A 19214-nucleotide genomic window follows, 5' to 3' on the forward strand; every position below is an offset into this window, starting at 1 on the left:
AACGTGGAAACAACGCGTTAAACCAACAAGAGACAATGGTAGAGCAACATCGCAACAGCTGCACACTATCGCAGAAGCGAGATCCTACACTAGCTAGAAACGATTAATAAAGATAAGAGAAGAGTAAGATGCTTTGATTGTCAAGTCCCAGGCTGCCACCTCAAAGCGGACTTACCAACGGAGATAAACACCGGCTCATCACTATCGTGGCTCGATGGCGATTCGTCTCTACCTAGGTAGTCTGCCATACCCAGGTAACAACATATCTGGCGATCTATCCCATCGTACGTCCAGTGTAGTATCACACTGTATTGTTTGGCATTGATCTTGGCAGGAATGACGACATGCGTGAAGCGGCTGCCATGATGCTGCCTAATCCCGATCTCGTAATGCGGGGTAAGGTTCTTCCATGCGAACAATGAACCTGATCCAAGGAGACCGATAGCTCAACCTACAGCTGAATATGATCTAATGCTATCTTGTTGTTCGTTCCACGTTCGGTGCGCTGTGCTACAGGTTATCGGGATGAGCCCCAGTAATGATAGTGAGCATTCATCCATTCACTACTACGTAGGTATCGCAAGAGGCACACTCGAAGCCTTGGACTATTCTTCGGGTCAAACTATTGCCAGGTTATGCAACTGACTTCTCGACAGTCTATCGGTACTTCATACTATAGAAAATATAGTTCCGCGCTGATTCGGATGGACCACATCGCATAATCCTGAGAAACCATCGCCAAATGGCTTTGGAGGATGCTTCACTATGTACCGTGTGCCAGAGGGCTTTCGATATTCCTGAAGAATCTGGTGGAAATCATAGAGCGGTTACTTACGATCCACAATGCATTGCTGATGCAGCTGCAAAAGGTTGCCGAATTTGCATTTGCCACCAACACACACTCACCGCGAAATACGGTTCTATCAAGAATCTGGAACTCAATAGCAGCCTAGATGTGTCTGCACAAAATCCATATTTTGTTCCAGGAGTCTTTCGCATCTACCCGAAAGATGATCCGAAAAATACATCACACTATCTGTACATGGAACATAACGCTCCGAATAAAGGCTTCATGGTACCGAAAAGCCTCATGGCGCGACACACAAAAGACCAAAGATGTTTCGATCAGGTGTCGAAATGGATGCAGCACTGTTTGGTGAGTCATGAACGATGTGGGAAGGCAAGATTGACCCTCACTTACGACACGTTTCCTGCGCGTCTACTGGAACTAGGAAAAGGCTACGCGCGGCTTGTCCCGAAAGACGATATCAATGATCTTGGAAGTGCGCACTACGTAACGCTGAGTCACAGATGGCAAGTCAACATAACGCCGAAGCTCTTGCGAGATAACATTTCGAGGATGCAACGAGAAATTGACCAGGAGGCCTTACCACGAACCTTTCAAGATGCCATCTTTGTCGTGAGAGAACTGGGTATCAAATATCTCTGGATAGATGCGCTATGTATCATTCAAGACGACGTCGCCGATGTGCAGCGAGAGATTGCTTTGATGGGGAAGATCTACCAAGGCGCGCTGCTGAACATTGGTGGCCTTTTGGATCAAGGGACGACAAAGGAAACCGGGGTCGGCTTATTTACGATGCGCGATCCGAGGCAACATACGCCTTTCGCTGTTAATATTAGATGGCTTGGTAAAGACTTGCAGCTTCGTGTCTACGGGTCCGCCACATTTAAAGAGATTGCGAAGGCCCCGCTCATGGGTCGCGGATGGGCGTTGCAAGAGCGTTTACTCAGTCCGAGGTCGATCTATTTCGGAGAACAAATACATTGGGAATGCACCGAAACCTCGGCATGTGAATCCTTTCCGGAGAAGAAGGCACAGCCTTTCTTTAGCTTCCCGAGGTTTGGACATTCTGTCCCTCTCCGCATCACCACACTACTCGAAGAGAACGTTCCGTTTCGAGTAGGAGAACATCACAAGCCGGATGTGTATCGAAGCTGGTTGCAAGTCGTTGAATGGTTCTCAAACTGCAAATTATCTTTCGGAGAGGATTGTTTCCCGGCCCTGTCGGGCCTTCAGCGTCAGTTTGAAGAGGTGCTGCAAGATGACTATCTGGTGGGGATGTGGCGCAATGATATGATAAATGAGCTTGGATGGTTTGTAAAGCACGAAATACATGGGTGCGAGCTTGAAGTCTATCCGGAGAAATATAGAGGTATTATCACCTAGCAGTAGCCTTTCCCACTTTTGACTTACAAGAGCAGCACCATCTTGGTCATGGGCGTCGGTTGTCACTCCAGTGGCATTTCCGATGCATTGGGACTCAAATGAGTCCTTCTCCTCAGAGAAGATCGTCGCCAGAGTCGAGTCTATCGAGACGAAACAGGACGATGGATTGAGTTCAGGCAAACTATCTAGCGGTAAATTGCGAATCTCTGGCCACATCGTACGGAGCAGTGAAAGAAAGTATGAGCAAGCACCCCGAATCATTGACTCTTTCTCCTCCAGTTACGAGGTTTACGATGCTGGATGCACTGCAGATGCGCTCCGGTCCTCTAGCGACAGCTTTCATTTTATCCTCCATCACTACGATACGACATTCGGGACTTCGCGCAAGATGGATGAAGTCAGGGTGCTGCTTGGATTGATCGTCGAATGTGTAGATCAGCGGTTGCAAACTTATCGGAGGATTGGCATGTTCAGGCACTGTTTCGGGTGTAGTGACGAACCCTGCGAGTACCATGAGTTCGATGACTGGGACCCCTCTCGAAGCGAGCGCCACACGATCACGATTGTGTGACATCGTTTAATAAGTTGCGCGAATAGGATGGGAGTCGATTGATGGGACCGTGCTGAGAAGAAGACACCAATGACATATGTGCTATGCAGACTTGAGAGCCACGTTTACAGGGTGGCTACCTTGAGTAACCTCGTGGTGCGGGGTAGGCTACGCAGGCAACTGCAGAGGGAAACAGTCTGTTCTCTCAAATAAACAGCATTACACCTTAGATTGCTACTGAGAATCCAAATCTAGGGATAGCAGATCATAATCTTCACCTAGTCATATTACATACCGCGGCGAGTCGACCCCTAGAGGATCGCAAGCTTGTCTTTCTCATTGGCGGACGCGTCCTATCGAGTGCTTTTCCTTGTAGCCTTCGCATCGTCTACTGGAATGCACGTCCTGGAACTACTGCTCCCACAACGGCAGCTGGTTTTATAGAGACGCATCCCTTTTGGATGTACTCTCTTTAGCTAGCCCTGGAGATGTCAATCCTCGCCAGTTCCGACCAGCAGTACACACATATCTAGGTAGGTACAATCATGTCTTCTATTTTTGGTTCATCGTGTTCCATCACTATTACGATGCATGCTCTTCGTTGAGCGTCGATGGAAAACGCTGCGGTCTATCTATCTTTACCTTACAGTTTGGCGACCTGCAGCTTCTTTAAAGTTAACAATCTGCATATAGACTGGTCGGAATGGAACCCGTGCTGTGTCCTTCGCTATCTCCGTCAATGCAACACGGATTTGTCTGCGCTGGTTGCCAGGAGTTTCTCGTACAGCCAGATAAAGCTGTAACTGATCCATGCCGAGTCACGCGCGAGGGGCGTACTATAGTGCTGTCGGCAGAAAGCGGCTGCCTTTTATGCAAGGCATTGGTTCGGTATCTACATCGGAGACGCGGAAGAGTGGACTCATGTTGGGAGATACACATCAGCTTCAGTGCGGACGAACCTGATACCATTCTCATAGATGAGAGCGGAGAGTACTCACTACAATCAACGACCCACTCACTGCCGCTTCTACCGACATCGTCCTACAGCGTGCCGATCGATTGGTTTTATCAACGACTCGAATTTCAAGTTAGTCAAAGTAATCCCTCTCCTGACCAACTTGCTTTGCCTACTCTACCCGAAAACACCAGCGATCGGCGGTGCATGGCCCAGGCTTCCGCATGGTTTGAAAAGTGTTCGGAAACCCACAAGCGCTGCAACCAGCTTTCAAATATCCAAGATGTGGAAACAATGCCATCGCGCTTGCTTGCGGTCAGTACGCAAACAGTGAAGGTCGTAGCCCCGGCATGCGCAGGGGACATAAAAGCCCCTGTGTATATGACAATTAGCCACAAGTGGCAGAACCCAATGCCAAAACTGCTGCAATGCAATATCAAGAAGTTGGAGTGGGGTGTGAACGTCTTCGAATTTCCACAGCTATTTCAAGACGCCTTTACATTGGCTAAGGCATTGCAGATACCATACGTCTGGATTGATGCTCTGTGCATTATACAAGATGACGAGGCTGATAAGGCATCTGAGATATCCAGGATGGACCACATTTATCAGAATGCCGTCCTCAATGTTGGTGCCACTGGAGCCGCTGATGCTGCACGACCACCGGCAGACAGCGACTGGATGCCGGACAGTGCGACCAAGGGCAAATGCGAATCAGAGATGCACGAAGAAAGCAATGTCGATTGCAGCACCGATGTTACAAATGATTGGCGTTTAAGAGATCAAGACAGGACGAGTGCAGAGAGAGATGACTGGTTCGCTTTACAACGTTCGCCTGCGAGCCCAAGTCTTGACTTGCCGGGATTCGGTAGTGGACAGAAACAACCACAAGGACTGAGTTCAGGCTTATTCGCAACCCGAGACCCCCTGGTCTATTCACCACTCGCTGTAACAATCAAGCGAAAAGGCAGAGAGTACAGCGGTATCCTCTATGATGGATATCATGCGGACGACTTCCAGGGTAGTGCTCTCTTCAAGCGTGGGTGGGTGCTACAGGAACGACTTCTCAGTCCCAGAACAGTATGTTTTGGCGAACAGATGGTCTGGGAATGCTCTGAGTTAGTTGCGTGCGAGACCTTCCCATTCGGTTTTCCATGGTACTTTCCGGAATCCAATCTTCGCCTCGGAAGGATCTTTACTGAATACAACGAGAGTACCAAGCAATATGAGCAACACAAGGCTTGGCTAAACGTGGTTAAAGCATTCAGCAAGTGTCAACTCACGTACGATTCGGACTTTTTCCCTGCCTTATCAGGTCTCGCACATCATTTTCAAGTTTCCCTTCAGGACGAGTACTGTGCCGGGCTATGGAGGAACGACTTCATCGCAGGTTTATGCTGGTTCCGCGACGACCAAGAGCTTAACCAATACTCTCCGTTCCCCAACGGCTATCGAGGTAAGCTCTCTTTCCACCATACTGCCTTTGCGCCACCTCTAATCTCATTAGCACCCTCGTGGTCTTGGGCCTCTGTGAAATTTCCCGTCAATTTCATCGATCTCGACTACCCTGACAACAGCGCAGAATCTGGGTATACGTGTATTGGGCGAATTGAGGAAATCGACGTTACACCCTCTGGTCCCAATCTTCTTGGCTGCATCTCATCCGCTCGTGTTCACATCTCCGGCCACCTTCGCAAAGGCCTTCGACAAGTATCAGAACGTAACATAAGACGCTCCTGGGAAGACAATGCTGAACAGCACGAGTGGTTCGACACAGGATATGGAGGGAAGGATTTTCTCATTCGAGACATGAGCGCTGCCTACTTCCTTCTACTTGTGCAGGACGAAAGGACGTCGTTGGCCATCGGAGATGACCACTATGTGTGCATCAAAAGGCTCATAGGTATTATTGTCGAACCTGTTGACGAAAGCAGAACAACGTGGCGCAGAATTGGTGCGTTCGATCATCCTCATCCTCGATGGATGGGACAGAAGGGCATTCCAGACTATCCCGAATTTCGTAACTGGGACCCAAATAATTACGAGAAGCATGCAATCACGCTTATCTAGACGTCTTCTTCTTATATGCACAGATCCCGATACATCATGTGTCTTGTGAGGCTTGACTTTAATGTATTGGAACTATAATTATTGATATCTGACGTGAATTACACTTCATATATGTGCAGCTGCTAGTATCTAGAGAAAGCATAAGAGAATAAAACCTCTCGCGCTCGTGTGCTGTTTCCTCCTTCATCCATCTACACAGACTCCATCATGGCGGCACAATTGGACCCAGGCACCCCGATATGTGTTGCTTTGCCAGTAGATGTCACGATTAAAGACAAGCATCGAAACCAGATGGATATGAACACTTTTGCCATTTCACAATGCAAACATGCTAAACTACATCGATATTAACCCGCCTTTTCCCCAAACGCCCAAACCATGCTTAAAACCACATGCACTCATAGTAACGTACAAGCAAAAAAGATCCGCAGAGCCTAATCGCTACTCCGCCTATGCTTCTTACTCTTCTTCTCCTTCTTCTTCGGCGACTCTTGAACGACCTCTTCCACCTCCTCAACAGCGTCCACATCCTGCATCTCCACGTCATCCATCTGAACATCGCCATCGACGTCCTCATCTTCCTCCTCTTCTTCTTCAGACTCAGACTCGGAGTCTGAATCGCGCTTCTCGCGAACACCGTTGGAGATAGCTTCATTGACCTCCTCCGCGACGTTCTTGAGCGGATCCCTGATCTTGACCGGCGCCAGCACGTCAAACGCACCCGTACCGATACCACCCAGTCTACCGACGACAATGCGTGCGCTGGGGTTCTTGAGCTCGTCCCAGTCGCGCTCCATGACGGCGTCCTTGAGGAAACCGACGGTGGTTTCGAAACTCATCTTCATGAAAGGACTGACGTTGCCCTTCATGCCGATGCGGTTGAAGGGTGTGAAGCCACCGCCCTTGGTCATGGTGTCGGCGATGAGGTTGAGATGGCGTTGGTCGACGGAGATACCGTGACCGGAGAAGACGCCGTGCATTTCTTTGACGATGGTCGCGCGGGCGGCTTCGACACCGTAGAGGTGCAGCATGGCGACGATGTCGTTGGTCATGGTGCGGTTAACGTCGATGATGTGGGCGTACTCGCGCATGGCGATCAGGTTGGAGCCTTCGGTGTTGATGACACCATCTGCATCTGAGTATTGAGCGGCAGTGATACCGGGGATGACGTGGATGGTGGCGAAGTTGGCAGCGTCTTCTACGTGGTGCAGCATGAGCAGCTTGGGAGTCGATGTCTCGAACTCAAACGTGATCTCACAGAAAGCTCCCTTGCGGTCGTCAAAGGTGAAGTCGTGGATGTGTTCGTTGTCGTGGCAGATGCGGTCGTGGCGGATGTCCGAGGATTCGTCAGTGGGTACGAGTGTAACCTCGTCCTCGTCGTCAGAATTGAGTTCCGGGGTAGCTGCGCGCGAGGGCTTGGGGCTGCCACCGTAGGTCTCGTCCTCGTCGTTGATCTCGTCTTCTCGATCAAGGTTGTCGTTGACTGCCTGTTCCTCCTCTTCTGGCTCTTCGTAAGCCACGCTGTCTTCACGTCGGCCTCGGTCCTTGGCGTGAGTAGTGTCGTTGTCACCCTCGCCGTCGTCACTGTCATCGTCCTCTGCACCGCCTTCCCGTCCCGCGCGGAAGGTCTCCTCTGACTCTTCAACTGTTTGCTCTCCGCTTCTACCAGTCTTCTCGCCGATAGTTGGGATGGCAGCCGACTTCGCCGTTGACAAGGATTTGTTCGCAGCCTTCTTCTTGAGGTCGGCCTTGATGATCTTCTGGAGACGCGGGCAGAACTTCTGCTCGATGGACTCGGCAACGTCGCGAACCTTGATAGCGTACTCCTTCGTGTACTCCTTCGCCGGGTAGAAGTCCAGGCGGATCTTGTAGCTCCTGGCTTGATTATGTTCGCGACCGGAACCAGTGGTCTCAGTCACAGTGACCTTGTCGAGCACAGCCGAGAGTGGCAGACGACTGATACTCTTGGCGAATTTGTCGTTGTCTGATTTGGAAAGCTCGGGATGGGGATATAGTTGCATCGACGGGGTAGAGATATTCGCACTAGCAGTCATGACGATTTCTCGTAGACGGGGAATACCGAGTGTGACGTTCTTCGCAGAGTGACCAGCCAAATGGAAAGTGTTCAGCGTCATCTGTGTTGAGGGTTCACCGATAGATTGGCCAGCAACGACACCTACAGCCTCGCCAGGCTCGACCAGGGACCGCAGGTACTTGAGGTCAAGCATTTGCTCAAAGGTACGCTTGAGGATCTCACCCTCCTCGTCCTTCTTCTTGTTCTTGAGCAGCTTGTCGGGGTTTTGATCACAGTACTATGATTGTTAGCCTCTAACAGTCAACTAGAACGAAGTAACTTACGTCGCGCTTAGCCTGCAAGAACAGTTCTGAAGTACTACCACTATGTCTCGATGGCGTGTAAACTGCAGTAACAGGGTCCATTGCAGCCACATCACCCTTCCTAGCCTTCTTCGCCGCCTTCTTGTTGTGCTCAACTGCTTCAGCACTAGAAACCTTCGGGTAGGCTTCAGCAGTGTGGAGGGATTGCGCTAGCGAGTAGAAGTTCTCCGCCTGGAACTTGAAGTCATTGAGATACTTCTGCTTGGTTGTGTCCAGACCGTCTTCACCGTACAGGAACTGGACCATAGTACCGTCGGAGTCGCGGACAGAGGTGTCGTATTCGACCTTGAGACCTTCCATACCCTTGATGATACATCTTTGCAGATAACCGGAGCGCGAAGTCTTGACAGCAGTATCGATGAGACCTTCTCTACCAGCCATCATATGGAAGTAGTACTCTTGCGGTCGGATACCAGTCAAGAAACGGTTGACGATATAACCACCAGCGCGTACGCTCGTCTCGAAGGGCTTGAAGCACGGCAGTGTCTTTCCAGAAATCATGACTGGAACTCTTCGGCCCTCCAGAACTTGTTGACCAAGATTACATGAAATCTGGTTAGCGTTGACCATACTACCCTTAGCTCCAGAGCCTGTCATGGCTTGCATTTGGTTCTTGGGGAATGGTTTGATGAGCTTATCGGGCAGACAGGCTGAGGTGACCGCCGAGGAAATCTTGCCGTTAGCAGTGTTGGTGAGTAGATCCAGACCGTGCTGCTTGGTGTCGTCTCGTAGCACGGATTCAAGTCGTCGCCGTAGTTCTGGGTTCATAGGGTCAATCTTCTCCGCGTCCATGGTGACGTACTTGGAGGCGACCTCGAACCCAACCTTCTCCGCTTTACGGAGCTCTTCCAGCCTGGCACGATCTCCCTCCTCTGTGAGAATTAGATCCTGGACACCGCAAGAGAAGGCGCGCATGTGAAGCATCTTGGTAAGCAGCCGTCCGATGATACTGAGGGCTCGACCAGCAATCGTCTCTCCGTAAGCCTCGTAGATGCCGTTGATGAGACCACCCGCGGCAGGTCCGATTTGACCCTTGTCCATGATACCGGAAAGCAGTTGGCCATCTTTGACAATGACGAACTGCTCCTCGACGTGAACACCCCAGAGTTTGCCATTGGTTGACGATTTGGATGTGAGCGTCAGTTCCTGGTATTCTGCGGGCTTGATGTTCTTCAAGACAGTAGTGATGATTTGCTTTCCCGTCCACATCGGCCTAGGCTTCATGATAGCAGGATTAACTGTTTCAAGTCTACCTGAGGTGGTATGGCCGTCTTCCGGTCGCAGGCAAGAGTAGAGTAGTTGATGGTACTCTTCTCTTGTGAAGAATGTGTCCTTGTTCGAAAGCCAGACTCCCATGGAGATATGATCTTGAATCAAACCACGCAGAGGCTTTCCAGCAGTCGCAGATAAGTATTGATGATCAGTATCCGCTACCGTCATAGCCTCCGCTCGGGCAAGCTCATTCTGGGGGAAATGCATGTTCATTTCGTCACCGTCAAAATCGGCATTGTATGTGTTACAGTTGGCGTAGTGCATGCGAATGGTCTTCTCTCCCGGTAATACACGGGCGCGATGTGCCATCATTGACGGCTTGTGCAGTGTCGGCTGTCGGTTCATGATAACAACATCGCCGTTGTTCAGGTGACGATGCACTTTCTTATTCCGAGCTCCATTGGAGTATGAATTTGTGGGTGCAAGCAGTTGGTTGGCCAAAGCTAGTCGCTCTTCGTAGTTCTTCTTCTTCAATGACACTACTTGTCCAAACTCGTTCTCGATGGCATGCGCTCCTGGCCACTTGTCGGGACCATTCAGGACAGCTTCCTTGAGATCGTAGAAGTTGTGGTTCGTGACAGGCTCTGGGTATGTAAGTTTCATGGCGAACACTGGAGGGACACCGATTTCGTTGGTCTCGATGTTCGGGTCAGGCGAAATGACACTGCGCGCGGCGAAGTTGACACGCTTGCCCATCATGTTCTTTCGGAAGAGACCCTCCTTCTTTTCCAGACCCTGCTTGATACCATCGGCGTTTGTGACTGCAGCGCGGCCTTGCACGGGGTTTGCATCGCGATCGATGAGGGCGTTCACGGCACCCTGGAGGTTGACAAACTGGGTCTGCATGTCGTCGAAGTTACGTTTCCGGTATCCGAGCTCGTTCTCCATGCCTCGCATCTCCTGGCTAATCTGACGGATCGTGTCACATGCTTCGAGAATGCTCTTGTAGAGCTTGTTCCTGGCGGATTCGGCAATAGAGTCGCCCGTCTTATCTTCGGGTCTGTACTTGTTGGGTGGTACGACGATGGCCTGTGTGAAGAACATGTCGGGGTTTACGTCCACGAGAGACTTGGTTCCGTGAGGGCTGTACAGAAGTCGCATCATCTCAGTTTCGCTCTCGAAGAGTAGGGTCATGGCTGCTTTGACCTCTGTCGCGTTGATATACTCTTGCGCACTCTCTGAAACAGCGGATGACGACTTCGCTTTCCGTGCCATGCGGGATTCTGTAGCGAGGAGCGACCCGTCGGCCTGCTGTATATCCTCCATTTCGATGCCCTCGTCCTCGCTCGAGTTGGGATCCAGGTCCGCGACTCCCTCATCCGCGTGTACATGTTGCTTTTTCGCCTTCGCATCTCTGCGAGCCAGGATGTCCAGAGGGTTTTGAAAGGACATCTCTTTTGCAGCCATCTTGGCCTTGTCCTTTTCGCTCAGAGGCTTACGGAAAATCTTGATGCCACGGTCCTTTCGGTACGTTGGGCTGATGCCCGTGCAACTGCCGCAGGCCTTCCGCTTGGTCAGATCGGCATAGAAGTCCTTGATAACTTGTCGCCGCGCATCGGAGATGGTCTCGTTCTTGTCGCGGACAGCACGCGCATCGTGCTTTGTGATGCCGGCCCTCTTCATGCAGCGCTTTACGTAGTTGTTGCGCTGGGTGATGATGTCGGCGTTGTCGTCGTCATCGTCATCCTCGGAATTACCGGCGTCTTCTGTCGTCTTGCCCTTCTCCATGCTGATGTGCTCGTGCATTTCGTTTGCTTCCTTTACTAGTCCACATCTTATCAACCGCAGCTTGGAGACGAATTCGCTGACTTGGACACGGGGGAGCTTGAGCTGGTGGCAATATGCGCACTTGCCCCGGAGCAGTCGCAGCAGCTGGTCCATGAATGTGAGGTGGTATACGGGTACGGGAAGCTCGATGTGGCCGCAGTGGCCGGGGCAGCCTTGGAAGCTGGTGAGACCGCATGTTCCGCATCTTGAAGTTTGTTAGCGGAGTGAATGAGCTTGTAGGAACGCGATTAAGCTCACGCATTGTCCAAGAAAGCGCCCAAGGCAGCATCGTGCAGACCGCCAGGTACCGGGTGCAGCAGCGTATCGAAAGTGGTCGGGTTCGTGATGCGCTTCACCGAGAGCGACTTGATATCGTTTGTCGTCAAGAAGCCAAACTCGACGCCATTAATGGCCGAGGAAGTCGGCTGGTGGGTGTTCATGGCGGCGCCAGCTTGTCTTTTGCGCCTATTGTCTGAAGAAGTCGCGCGCAAAGGCGTTTAGTGAATGTTCGCAGCAGCGCGAGCCTTGCGGGGAGTTTTTTTCGGGACCAGAAGAGTTCGGCCAGGGTTTAGCCGGCAGTGCCAAGGCGCTTGTCGAGGCGGCAGCGCGGATTTCGCGTCACTCTGCAGCGACTGGCTTTCATCATCCACCACACCCCACCCGCCAGTTTTGGGACACACTCGCCGGCTACATCCTACGCGCATCACATGTAGTGAATTGCGTTGGTTTTCTACAGCGCTCTAGCGACGACATTGCGCGAATCCATCTTAACTTACCCCCGGGCCTCCGCATACGCCAATCACACGACCGTCACTCCTTTATCCACACATCCACCATGACCATGGCAGAGAAGCGCCCGTACCCCGACGGCCAGGGCCCGAATGGAGATGCTAAGCGCGCAAAGGCTTCCGATGCAATCGAAGCCGCGAGGGCGAAAGCCAAGGCAAAGGCCGCTGAGATCGCAGCCCGTTTCGCGAAGCAGCCCGCAGCTGCAGCTCCTGCACCGGCGTCGGCTGGCGCTAGCGAATCTGTCCAGGACAAACTAGCTGCCATGAAGGCACGAATGGAAGCGCTCAAGGCCGGCTCAGGAATCGCGAAAGCGCCAACACCAGACTCGACCGGCCCTCGCTTTGCGACAACACTGGGCAACCGCCGCTCAGAGACACCCAAAGTCGACCCCAAGGCCAAGCCCGCTGCCTCGAAGCAGAAGCAACAACAAGAGGAGGAGCTGGAGAACCCATACTTTGACCCTAAGGCTGCCGCTCTTGCCAAGAAGAGAGGCCCTCGTGTCCTGGCCTTCAACGAGCATGGAAAGTACCTCGACCAGGCCTCCAAGCTGCGCGCGCAACGTCGCCTAGAAGAGATCAAGAAGACTCTCGCCATCCAAGCACGTCGCGCTGGTCTGGACGAGAATAGCGAGCGCGGATTCCTGGTTCAGGCACCTCCGGACATCGAATGGTGGGACGAGGGTATTCTGGCCGAGCCTACCTACGAGTGCTTGGACGACCCAACCAAGGTCAAGGTTGAGACCGACGATTCCATCATCACTCTCTACGTCCAACATCCTCCCCTCCTGAAAGCGCCCCAGGATCAGCGTCTAGTCCAGGTGAAGCCCATGTATCTTACCACCAAGGAGACACAGAAGCTACGCAGAATGCGCCGTGCGGCCGACCTCAAGGAGCACCAAGCGAAGATTCGTCTCGGTCTGGAGCCGCCTCCGCCACCCAAGGTCAAGCGCGGAAACATGATGCGTGTCATGGGTGAGCAAGCTATCGCAGATCCTACTGCTGTAGAAATGCTCGTCGAGGGACAGATTCAACAGCGCCACGACGATCACATCACTGCAAACGAAGACCGGAAGTTGACCAAGGAAGAGCGAGCGGCCAAGCTTGCAGCCAACCAAGAGAAAGACGCGCAGAAAGGTCTCTACATGTGCGTCTTCAAGATCAACACACTCGCCTACGGCAAACATCGTTTCCAGATCGACAACAACGCGAAAGAACACGCGCTTACCGGTATCACCCTATTCAACCCTGATCTCAACTTGGTCGTTGTCGAAGGCGGCGCATATGCAATCAATAAGTACAAGAAGCTCATGCTTCATCGTATCAAGTGGCATGAGAACGGCCCACCGACTGAGAATCAGGCCGAGAAGCAAGCATCGGATCCAAAGTGGCTGAGGCCAGTTACTGATACCGGAGACGTCAAGGACCATTCATCCAACAAGTGCATTCTCATCTTCGAGGGTGAGATCAAGGAACGCTCCTTCCGCAAGTGGGGTTCAAGAGTCTGCGAAACCGCTGGCGAGGCTCGTGAGACACTCGGACGGGCTAAGCTTGACAGTCTGTGGGCGCTCGCAAAGAGCATGGAGTGAGCGCGTCTTTCATCGCGACTTGACTATCTAGGATTACACTGCATCTTTGGCGACCTGGGCCGACATCATTTCGGACACATACCATTCAGGGCGCTCACTTGGAAAAGCGAATTTAGGAGGTCTTCTCTTCATGCTAATGTAAGTTTACTCATAACTCCATAGTTTGGAATCTACGTATTAATGCACCTCCTCTTGTTCCAGCCGCGTAATCGTGATGTTGCACATAGTCTGCATCTACCTGTGCCATGCTAGCCGAGCTACGACATGGCCTACTGGCAATGTTCTTTCTTCTGAGCCTCTAGAAACCTACATGGGTATGGTAAGTGTCATAGCATGCAACCTCCATGTGATGTATTCGGCAGAAGTCGAGATAGATATGAGCGTAGGTGTTTCCCTAGTACACTGTCTTCCTCAAACCACATTACGAGCGTGTCTTCTGTTCTCTCCACTTCAGTTGTATGCAGCAACGTGCCTCTTGGAAATTTTTGTGAGCTAGATACTATAGTCGTATGCTCCAGGCCCTAATTTCAGCTACCTCGCTGAGTGGCATACTAATCATAGTTGCAACGGTAGGTTGGGGTGCAAATAGTCACCCATCCATGGTATTGCGATGACGCAGAGCGAGACGAGCCACTCATGACTCCCGAAATACATAACCACCACATACGCAAAGGCACTCCTCATCAAATGAGAGAGATCGCATTCCTCAGACGCAAATAGTCAAACCATGGCACCATCGACTAAATAGCTCTCTTTCCTCCATATATAAGCCGACAGTCGATGTCTCGATCTTCTATACACACACAAACACCTCCTGCAACCATCGTAGCTATGGCACGCAACACTGGCCTCCGTCACAAATGGACTTCCGCCTGCAAAAGACTTCCGCAAATCTTCAGCGACTCGCCAAATCTGCACATCACGTTACTCCTCGGGTCGCCATCCGTACTATTGTTTGCTGCTTCAACATTTCTCAGGCATAATTACCCAGAAACCTATGCTGTCTGCAACTGGGATAAGCCGGGCGAGATGCGGACCCCATCGCTCGGCTGCCCATACAACAGAGACGTTTTCGAAACGCCCACACACCGCGGCTGGCTAGCCTTCTACGCCCTTGTCGTCATCACGCTTCTACATGGTCTCGTCGCTCATCGCAACAAGCCGTGGCGTCTGCTGCAAGTCACATTTTGGCTTCACGTCCTCACCACGGCCATCATCCGCTGTCTGTCTACATTCTCCGGTTGGACAACACAACCCAACCGGGCGAGCTTGATCTGGAACTCCAACTCACCAGGCAACTTCATCTGGTTATGGCTACTAGTCGAGATGGGGTGTTGGAGTTGGACATATCTCGGCTTTTACGACGACTACTACTTCCGCGAGGCCACGCGCACCGTCCACGACCGAAGTGGCCACCCTGTATGGACTTTCACCGTCGACGAGACTGGTGACAAAAATACAGACGCGTTCACCTCTCCCTACAACCTCATCTTCCGGCCCTGGCGCGACATAGCTGTTCGACTGTCATACGTCCACCTCATTGACAACGCTATCCACGTCATTTGGTTCCGGTATTTCCACGTCGACGCTCCATACACCGCTTACGTCAACAACTCGGAGATCTTGACTATTCTCCTCTTCGTCATTCTGGCTGTATATACGTACACGCGCATGCGTACACACGTATACTTTGACAACAACACCACAGATCCTCTCGACGACACCAAGAGCAGCGTCCCATTTCCCATACACTCAGTCTCGCGCGACCTTTGCACGTTTGCGTCACCGCACAACCTCTTCCGCACAGCGTCGCGGAACCGTCAGCTCCTCCTAATCTTTACGTGCCTCATGTTCATGTTGTACCTTGCGGCGCATGAATTTCTTAAAGCATCCCAGGCCGACTTCTGCGGATGGTTTCTCTTGCGTGGTCCGAGTGTTCTTTTAGTAAGGCAGATCCACGACTCGTGGAAAGAGTACAATAAGGCGTGGAAGAAGGGTGAAGAAGGTGATGAGCAGTGAAAGATTAGTGTGGCAGGTGTGTGGTCCGATTCCTGTTATGGGGAGGCAGAGTGGATACTCTCGAGAAGGGTGTTGGGAGATGTGGAAGAGTGATAAGGAGGCTGAGGTGCAGTGGGCCATTAGTGTAGCAGATGATCTTTCACTTGTGTATCAGCGTTAGGTCGGCATGGGTCACGAGGGTTTGTGGCGTAGTCAGTTGAAAATAACACCGTTCATCAACACCGCTATCGCCTCTCTCAATGCTGTCGTTCTATGGTCTACGAGAGTTGTGAGGTTATCCATCATGTGAGAGGCCAGCAAGAATTACGCATACTCAGTCCTGAACAACAGTCGATTCACATACCCAACCTATTTACAAAAGAGCAACACGTTCCCAAAATCCATCCCACACACATACGCAAAGAAAATAGCAGGTAGTCTAAATAGATTGGGGTAATTAACATCTTCGTACTTGCATCTACACTTCCACCTCGTCCTCCTCCTGCCCATTATTCAAAACAACATCCCTCTCCATCTACACACCCAGATAAGTCCCGCTGGTAATCTTCTTAACAGTGGCGACAGGCTTCCAGCCAATCGCCGGACTAGGCGGCGCATTTTCCTCTGCGTCCGCAAACGGATCCGCCTCACCGTCGTCCTTCTTCGCGTTCAGTGGCGCACTCATGCTAACGCCTAGCCCGCTGCCTAGAGTCAATGACTGCTCGTCGCTGATCTCCCAGCGGGCCTCTGTGTTACCGGGTTTAGCTTGGCCGTCGGTGATGAAGCGGGCGCGGAGAGTTTGGGGGGCGGAGTCCTTGAAGAGAGTCACATCGCCTAGGCGCCAGTAGATGAGGCCTTTGTCGCGCGAGAAAGTGCCGGTGGGTTTCGATTGGCAGGATGTGGCTTTTGATCCGGGTTCAAGGCGGATTACGAGGACGAGGTTGCGGACGGTGATGCTGGTTGCGCCGCCGAGTTCGAATCGGGGGTTGAGGGAGTAGTTGAGGATGGCGGAGGTTTGTGTGGGTTCTGACTTCCAGGCTGGTGACAGGATGAGTGGTGGGAGGGATGCGATGTTGCTGTCTTCGATGTGAAGCTGGTAGTGGAAGGCCACTGATGTCTTCATAATCTTCGATAGGTCAACGGTGTAGTTGCCTGGGCTATCTGTTGACTGCTCGATGAAGGCAGGGTTGGGCGCTACCTTCTCGAGCACGGGGAAGTTCTCCAGACGTATGCTCTCGGTGCCCAATGGACCGGCAGAGACATCGACGGGGTTGTACGCGAGCGCGACCTGCCCGATTACCATGGCCTTGGTAACGTTACCCTGCTCGAACCAGGCGCTGACGGTCTCCACTAGCGACGCATTGAGCCCTGGTTCATGCAGGTCCGGATGCCTGATCGTGGTGCTAGCGGAGCTGCTTAGCGATCGGCCCGATCGAATGGATTGCGTATCCGATGCTGGGTGGTCGTCTGACAGCAATGCGCGATGGGGAGGTTTGAAAGCTGGAGATGCAGGTTGGGGGGGAATAGCAGGGGCAGGGAATGTTGCTGAACCGGGGCCAGAAGCGAGCCCAGAATCACTCGTTGGGAGCGGAGGTACTTCGCCTATGCTTTGAAGCTCGGGTGCTGCGGGGTTTGGTACGAATATCGTGTTACGAACATCTCGGCGACCACGCAACGTGCTTGACCGCTTCGGCTGGGCAGCTTGCTGTATGGGTGTTAGTATAGGATTGAAGACACCTCTGCTATTACTTACTGTGCGCAGCATGTTGACCAGGTTGGCGGTAGCCGCATCAGCATCTCCATCTTCCTCTTGAATGGGTGCATTCCTGATGTCGAGCTTAAACTGGGGTGGTGCGTTGCCGTCATTTTGGGCCCTGTTAATGGTTAGCTGAGTAGACTGTCGTGTGTATGGTCATCTTACAAGCCTGCTTCTCTCTCGGCTTCGGTGATGGCATCAAGAGCTGATGGAGGCACAGAGAAACCCTCGGCATCTTTTTCGGGTTCTGGCTGCGTCTCTGTAACTGGCGGTGGCGGAAGTGGCTCTTTGAGTTCTGGTATGGACTCTTGGACAGGCGCGGTGCCGTTGACGGCGGCTGGTGCATCTGTCTCCACGGTCGACTCAGGTGTGGGGCCATTAGGCGCAACATCAGTGCTGGCCTGCCGGGTAATGCTTTGGGAATCGGATCTTTGAGAAGTACTGGGTCTCTGCGATTGTCGCAGAGGTGATATCGGGCGTTCCGCAGTAGGAGGCAGCGATGAGCCCTGGTTGTCACCCTTTTTCGATTTGCCCTTGCCAAATCCACTAAATGCCGAGCCTAGGTTTGAAGAAGATTGTCGGTCTGGTGATTGTGCTCGGCCATACGGATGCGCACTCTGTCTCCTCCTCCCCAATACCGTGCCGAATCGCTTGAGAGGGTTGGAGCTGTGTTTCTCCGGCACAGAGCCACTCTTCTGGCTCCGGTTGTCATCAACCGCGGTAGGGGATGTTGGTCCAGAAGCTGGGGGTGCTAGGGTGCGCGAGGGAGTTGGTGGGTTGCTCGGTTTCCGCGAAGGCTGGGGTGCATCTCCGCTCCGCATTCGCAACGCCCACGTTTGTATTTCATCGGCGGTTTCAATGTTCAACATGGCATTCAGAGTTTCTTCAGCGGTAGTTCTACTCCGCTCTACCTGGTCTACCTCATGCGTTTGGAATTGCGTGAGCACATCACGCAGGTGGTTCAGGCGGGTCTCGTCAATGGCCTGGAGCTGCTCGAAGACATAGGGTGCCTGCGAGTCCCATTGCAGCTCCGCCTTCTCGATATCCTGTACTGCGTCGGCAACGGCGGAAGCTTTGGCCTTCGATCCCTTATCACGAAGCTTGCTTTGCTTCTTCTGCGCCGTGTCGATGTCTTTTGCGATTGCCGAGAGGTTCCCCTGGATGTTGCCGAAGCCCTGAACATCCCGATTGTTGGCAGAGAAGTCGCGAAGGGGTCGTTCGACGTCGGCCTCGATCCGGGAGGCCAGATGCGCATGCGATGCGGCGATGGATTCGGTTGCGCTCACGATCTTCTGCCAGGGCGTCGCGAAGATGCTGGCCGTGTTAGCTGGTGCGCTATGAGACGAATGGGGCGGGTGCATACCCCAGGTCCGAGGACTCATCGGGAGGATGTCTGTTTGCGAGCTTGCGCAGGCCGGTGACGTATTGTTCTTCGACGCGACGGCGTTCCTGCGCATTGGTGAGCACGTGTGGATGGCAATGCGCGGCAGCTGGGCCGGACGCACCTGCAGCCAGTCGGCAATGTGGGTGTTGAGCTGGCCGACATGTCTCATGCGGGTGTCGAGGACCGTCACGGCCTGGGCGGGCGACAGCGATGTCTATACATGGTGTGAGCCGAAGAAGTTGGGAGGGCAGCATCGAGGCACTCTCACCAGCAATGCCGGGTATTCTTTGCGTTGGAGCTCCATGGCGAGGAATGCGGGGGACGGGCGCACAGCCACAGAGAAGCGATTCGGGCTATTTACATGGAGAGGCAGCTCGGCGGGCTGGTCGGGAGTCGTGGAGCTGTCACAACTGCGCTGGCTGTCATGGCTTGGGGCTCGTCGCTTTCGGCCTAGTCCACCGCGGTTGCGTCCGGGAGTCTGACGTAACCTGGGAAACGAC

General features: G+C 52.7%; 4 protein-coding genes across 4 annotated transcripts; 3 read left to right on the plus strand and 1 right to left on the minus strand.

Annotated features, from left to right (window-relative positions):
- Nucleotides 1-3979: 3979 nt before the first annotated feature.
- J4E84_010779 (uncharacterized protein) lies at nucleotides 3980-5425 on the plus strand (the record flags this gene model as incomplete). Its single annotated transcript, XM_049393334.1, has 4 exons — nucleotides 3980-4011; nucleotides 4089-4776; nucleotides 5044-5152; nucleotides 5274-5425. 4 exons carry the CDS (start codon nucleotides 3980-3982, stop codon nucleotides 5423-5425), a joined length of 981 nt encoding a protein of 326 aa, XP_049238952.1.
- Nucleotides 5426-12037: 6612 nt separating this feature from the next.
- J4E84_010780 (uncharacterized protein) lies at nucleotides 12038-13576 on the plus strand (the record flags this gene model as incomplete). Its single annotated transcript, XM_049393335.1, has 1 exon — nucleotides 12038-13576. One exon carries the CDS (start codon nucleotides 12038-12040, stop codon nucleotides 13574-13576), a length of 1539 nt encoding a protein of 512 aa, XP_049238953.1.
- An 831-nt stretch (nucleotides 13577-14407) lies between these two features.
- J4E84_010781 (uncharacterized protein) lies at nucleotides 14408-15595 on the plus strand (the record flags this gene model as incomplete). The annotated part of the gene is made up of 1 exon (XM_049393336.1): nucleotides 14408-15595. One exon carries the CDS (start codon nucleotides 14408-14410, stop codon nucleotides 15593-15595), a length of 1188 nt encoding a protein of 395 aa, XP_049238954.1.
- Nucleotides 15596-16109: 514 nt separating this feature from the next.
- On the minus strand, nucleotides 16110-19018 carry J4E84_010782 (uncharacterized protein; the record flags this gene model as incomplete). The annotated part of the gene is made up of 6 exons (XM_049393337.1): nucleotides 16110-17279; nucleotides 17328-17448; nucleotides 17496-18644; nucleotides 18694-18779; nucleotides 18836-18928; nucleotides 18983-19018. The coding sequence occupies 6 exons, from the start codon at nucleotides 19016-19018 to the stop codon at nucleotides 16110-16112; spliced, it is 2655 nt and encodes an 884-aa protein (XP_049238955.1).
- Nucleotides 19019-19214: the final 196 nt, after the last annotated feature.

The sequence above is a fragment of the Alternaria hordeiaustralica genome (assembly GCF_023758085.1).
Source record: "Alternaria hordeiaustralica strain BMP 2776 chromosome Unknown scaffold_46, whole genome shotgun sequence".
NCBI classification, from domain to species: domain Eukaryota; kingdom Fungi; phylum Ascomycota; class Dothideomycetes; order Pleosporales; family Pleosporaceae; genus Alternaria; species Alternaria hordeiaustralica.